Source organism: Anarrhichthys ocellatus, unplaced genomic scaffold, assembly GCF_004355925.1.
Source record: "Anarrhichthys ocellatus isolate YVR2014 unplaced genomic scaffold, GSC_Weel_1.0 scaffold29, whole genome shotgun sequence".
Lineage (NCBI taxonomy): Eukaryota > Metazoa > Chordata > Actinopteri > Perciformes > Anarhichadidae > Anarrhichthys > Anarrhichthys ocellatus.
In genome coordinates, this window is record NW_022280059.1 from 1,063,904 (window position 1) to 1,069,740 (window position 5,837).

General features: G+C 42.4%; 1 protein-coding gene across 2 annotated transcripts in view; it reads right to left on the minus strand.

Annotated features, from left to right (window-relative positions):
• Window positions 1-5,131, minus strand: part of pld3 (phospholipase D family member 3) — a 9,121-nt gene extending 3,990 nt beyond the window's left edge. Inside the window, exons 1-6 of one of the 2 annotated variants that reach the window (XM_031863759.1) lie at window positions 4,976-5,131; window positions 3,356-3,450; window positions 2,633-2,683; window positions 2,274-2,431; window positions 680-860; window positions 465-582 (exon numbers count right to left, since the gene is read on the minus strand). In XM_031863759.1, coding sequence (XP_031719619.1) covers window positions 465-582; window positions 680-860; window positions 2,274-2,431; window positions 2,633-2,683; window positions 3,356-3,382 — 535 coding nt within the window. In that variant the 5' untranslated portion in view covers window positions 3,383-3,450; window positions 4,976-5,131. Of the gene's footprint in view, window positions 1-464; window positions 583-679; window positions 861-2,273; window positions 2,432-2,632; window positions 2,684-3,355; window positions 3,451-3,595; window positions 4,947-4,975 lie in introns of those variants that run through there. The other variant, XM_031863760.1, reaches the window with a different exon arrangement.
• Between the last annotated feature and the right edge of the window lie 706 nt (window positions 5,132-5,837).

Here is a 5,837-nt window from a genome sequence, read left to right on the forward strand (position 1 = left end):
CACACACACACACACACACACACACACACACACACACACACACACACGCATGCACACGCATGCACACACGCAGTTTGGAAAATATCTAAATGTTGCAATACCCTCATCTCTAGTGTGTTACCTCCTGCGGCTATAGATCGTGACTTAACAGACATTTACTTAAATGAAAGTCATCAAGATTAACACTTAAATGTAGAAAACCAATCCTGAAATAGGTAAGTGTACAAAATCAATTCAACCCCAGGTGTTGATGTAACCTTTACCCATAAAGCATTGCTTCATTTCAACTAGTTTGAGACCATTCTCCACACTTTGATTGAAAATACAGACCAGGGATGATAATACCTTACACAATATAATATATATTATGTAATTAATATTCTTTGTGATCGAAAAAACTAGAATATGAAGTAACTGGTCAGCCTTAGTAAATACAGACGATGACAGGCTGCACATGAAGGCACCTGAGTCGTTGAGCAGTCTGAGGTCCGCCTGCGGTTGACTCCCCTGTGGTGTGTTCACTGCGATACGAACAGACAGCTTCCCGGAGACTTCGGCCAGTGTCTTCAGAACGGTCTCACCCTGTGAACACAGCAGAGAAAGATGACCTCACCGTTGAAGATGTCACAAGACTGGTACAACAGATATTTTGAGAGGTAAAACTCATCCTGAGGCTGACCTGATTGGCTGTCGGCTCATGAGTGCCTGTGTCTTCATTAGTGAGCGTCCAATAGAAGGAGGCGATGTCGATACTGCTGCGGGCCTCGCCCATCAGATTGAGCCAGGCCTGGAAGATGGTGGGGTGAGTGGTGCTGGAGTTAAACACCAGACCTTCAGGGATGCTCTCCACCACAACGATCCTGACGGGGGTGGGGGGGGGGGGAGAGACGGCTTGATAATAATGACTCATAATAGTTGTACTCCTGCTGGTTCTGCCTAGGACCATTAAACCGATCAGGTGGAAATAGACAGGCGAAGTCCCGCCCCTTCCGCTGTCGGAACTTATTTTGGAAGAAAATAAGTACTGTAGTCAACAAGACAAATATTATTTTAATCATGTTTGAATCGTGCCATAAAAGAGTTTGTCAATCTAAAAGATCATTTTTGCAGGTCAAGAAAGTCGCAGTTTGTTGTAGTAACATTTAATTTGTCGTCAAACCGTTCAGTGGACTACATCTCTTGTCTTGCACATAAGAAGTGGATGTAGCCACCGTGACGTTTTAAAGCCTCGAGTTTTAGCGATTTCGACGTCGACATCTTGGATTACGGCGTCGCCATTTTTTATTTGCAAACAATGAACAGAAGTGACCATATTTGGAAGGCGGAGGAGTGATGTAGTGACGTAGCATACGGTCTGGTAGCGGCAGAGACCTGTCAATCACAGCAGCCCCACCCTAAAGCATACTCTGCTTTATGGTCTGTTTGACTCTAAATGGATCATAAGTTACTAAATGAACATCATGCTGTATTGAAGAAGACTTGAAACTAGAGATTGAGACTCTAAACTCATGTTTACAATGTTTACTGAGGTAATAAATCAAGAGAGAAGTAGAGTTATTTTCTCATAGACTTCTATACGACCAGACTTCTTTTTACAACCAAAGGAGTCGCCCCCTGCTGGTCAGTAGAGAGAATGCAAGTTTTAAAACATTTCCGCATCGGCTTCACTCGTAGAACCGGAGGTTGCAGCCTGGTCTTCACAACCATGTACCGTATGTCACCGATGCCAACACGACCGCATCGTAGCTTCAGAGAGACGTCACTTACGGGTGTGTAGTCTTTCTAATACTGTGTTTGCAAAGTCTTATACTTACAGTTTTATGACAACATGCAACTTTTGGGACTTGCAAAATGATCTTTTAAAATCGTACATCGTACGTGTAAGTCATGGCACAATTCAAACGGGAAGGGGCGGGACTTGGCCTCCCCATTAGCTTCTGGCAGATATATTAAATGACACGTCAGCCGCTGAGTAGCAAGACATTGTAGTACAGAAATGTCAAAGATGTGTTCTACGTTTCAGGTCATTTAGAATCAGAGTCCCCTTCACATCGTTTGTCAGGATTGTTTTCAACAGTAAAATGTCTCAGGATTGACTAAATAATGTCCACTCAAGGTCCGCCTGCTTGTTTCTTGTGGAGCTTTGGATCTAACGGACTATAGAGTTTAACCGTTAAGTGCTTTGAATAGTGCTGATGTGATACACAGTTAGAGACACGAGAGCTGGATAAATGACTGTGTCCGTGTGTGTGTGTTTGTGTGTCGGTACTTACGTGCAGGGGTCTGAGCAGGACTCTCCTCGGGGCGGACGGAGGCTGCTGCTCGGTGCCGGACAGGAGGAGGAGACCTTCGGTGTCAGGAGGATGTAGAGGGCCGTGGCGGCCAGCAGCACAGTGGCCACAGTGAGAAGAGCTACGACGCACCTGAAGTTCTGAAAGTGTGTGTGTGTGTGTGTGGGGGGGGGAGATCAGTTATATCCAAAGTGGTTTATCTCTTTGAGACACGTGACGACTGTGATGGATTATGTCCCACTTATTTGTTTCTGGTCTGAAGACATTTGTTGTTTTAAAAAGTCAATGAACATGACTTGACCTGATTTGAGTGTGTGTGTGTGTGTGTGTGTGTAACGTACCATCTGTGCTTTACGGTTGGCTTCTTGTCTCCTCCTCTCCACGTCCACCAGCTACAGGCATCAGAAGAATACATGAACACTATGAGGATTGTACACGAGACGATGTTCTTATTTGGAACCACACACAAGCAGGAGAACACTTCATCAGAATACAAACTGCTTCTATATAAACTAATGTTTAAGCGGATATGAAAACGCCGGGAGACACTTTGCCCACAAACCACTGTTGTTTTGTGATTTGGTTGAGCTGACCTGGTCCTGTCTGATTTCCACCACAGTTGAGTTCATGGTGAGTAAAACTGACTACAGCCGTAAATGTGCAAAACTAATTGTGTTAATATTGTTAACTCTGTTAATGACAATGGGATTAAAAGCATGACTAAGAGTGAATATATGATAAAGGGTCACATGGGATGAGCTGTCATCTTACGTTCGGATCGGAGTAACGAGCTCAATGAATCAAACAGAAAGCATTTCCTCTCTTTTAAAATACAGCACAAGTTCTTAAGGCTTATGTATTACTTTTATAATTATAGATTTATTCAACTTTTAGGGTCAAAATAAAGGATGCCAGTCTGAAGTTATAAGGGTTGAAAGGGAAATATTAAAATAGATTTTAAAATGTGGACAAATGAATCCTCACATTAGAGAAGCTTTGCCCAGTAAATGTCTGGAATGTTTTATATGATAAATCATTCACAATCTATACAAAAGGAAGCGTACCTGGTTGTAAGCGACGTCCGTCTTCATTGTGAAAGACAGAATGATTTGATGTCTATCAGTAGTTTCGGCTTCAGGTCAGATTAGGCTCCGCAATTCTAAAACAAACAAACAAGTGGAACAAAAACACACAATGTGTGAGTAAAAGATACACAGCAATCTCAAACACCGTTGTCTCTCCCCTACACACACACACACACACACACACACACACACACACACACACACACACCTCTGCCTAACCTTTACTGACGCGACAAAGAGAAGGCTCTAGATGTTTTCAGAGCCACGGACAGAGAATGACCCGAACATTTCATCTCTAGCACAAAGACACACACACACCGCTTCCAGCTGCTAGGAGCTGAGCTCACAACGAAACAAACAAAAAAAACTGTTTACTGGAATCTGAGGTCTCGTGATTTATGAGGTTCGATTGCTTAAGAGAGAGAGGAAGTATGTAATGCTGACAGCAGCAGTGTGACTTCAGATTGAGGCTTCAGTATCTCTGACTGATGAATGAAAACATTCTGGTTCGGGATCAATCACGAGAGTCTGGAGGTTTCTTAGGTCATGCACATGGAGGAAACAAGCTCTTAACATGTGCAAAATACATTGTTTTTAATCGACTGGATCTTACTTGAAACCGATTTCAAAGAAGACAAAACATTTCCTGCTCGAGCCAAAAATATGCTTTAGTTTGATGCTCTCGTGTAGGCTTGTTGTTTTTAAGGCTGAAGGCAAAAGAAACAGGAAGAGCAGATATTAAGATTATGTGTGGTATTGAAAAACCTGGAAAAGTCTGGAATAATAAATATAGAGCCATTTTTGAAATCTGACATATTTCATATCTACAATTGAAAGCAGCACTCTTGTTGGATAAATATATTAAACAGGTTTTTTTCCTTATGGGATAAATCTAGAAGCAGTAACAGGTTTTTCCAGCACCACATGTAGCTCCTCTTGCATTGAGCTTTATAAAGCAGATGATCTCTTTAATGATATACTATTCAAAGTAAACAAACAAATAAATACAAATAAAGCTCGCAGTGTCTTTGACAATGTGTGCCAAGTCTTTTAGGCCATGCAGTTACCACAGACAGCAGAGGACAGAGAGGGCTTGTGTATCTGTGCAGAGCAACAAATCACATTAACGTTAGTACATAGAACTACAACAAATCACATTGGTACATAGAACTACAATTTAAGAGAGGAACACGTGACACAAGAGTTGTGGCTCAAGTTTAAAGGCAGAGTCACTCTTGCTCAGTTCTTAAATGACCCCAAAACGACTAAGAAAAGTGCAACACGTATTTTGTGAGCTTCAAAATAACGTTAGCTAACACAGGGCTAGCTAGTTAAATAAGGAATGTAGTTAACGTCGGAGCCCCTTTGAAGAGTGGTGGAGATTTAAAGTTATTAATAAAAACACATTAAAGAAGCAATAAGAGACGTTAAGAAAGTTGACAGTACCATATTCATTTTAATAGTACCATAATAATTCCCACTAAAAGGCCGTTACATTACACTGTAACCCCCGACTGAGCAGACGAAGAGTCGCTGACAGTGCAACAACAACAGCAACACAAACAAAGTCTCCTTCAGCGTGTAAAACCGTCAACCCACCTGTCACCATGCGTCCAGGTGAATTAAAGTCCCGCATATAACAGCGTCGACGTCCGTTCGTTACACACAGTCACATTTATGGTTGTTGTTTCATTGTTAAACACACAAAGAACACAGAAGAAGCTCATTCACCGAGCTATTACAGTAGTGGTTGGAAAGACGGGACACAGAAGGGGGGAGAGGGTCATGTGATCCGAGCCGGACAGCCAATTAGAGGGGAGCTGTTGGCGTGACGCAGACAGGCGAGTTACAGTAGTGCAGTTCTGAATTATACCCACAAGAGGCAGCTGTTTATCCGTGCGAGTGATACAAAGCAGGCGCACAATTCATAAAATAAGATAAGGTAAAATAATCCTTTATTAGTGCCACAGCGGGGAAATTTACAGGATTACAGCAGCATACAGTGTAGTGCAAACAAGAGACATAGTAAAAATAACAAAGATCTAAACAAGTATTATAAATAAGTAAATAAATAATAGAACAGTAAAGAATATTAACTAAGTAAAAAAGTAAAAGATTATACAATTAAAAAATATCATATCATCAGACAGAATCATTTTTGTATTGCACAGATTTTAGAGTTGTGTTGCGTGGTCTACTGGGAGCACAGCTGGTTGTGCAGCCTGACCAAGGCAGGAAGGAAGGACCTGGGGAACCTCTCCTTCACACACCGGGGGTGAATCAGCCGGTGGCTGAAGGAGCTGCACAGAGCTGCCAAGGCGTCCCGCATGGGGTGAGAGGTGTTGTCCATCAGGGATGATAGCTTAGCCATCATCCTCCTGTCTCCCACCACCTCCACCGTATCCAGTGGACACCCCAGCACACTGCTGGCCTTCTTGATAAGTTTGTTAAGTCTCTTCCT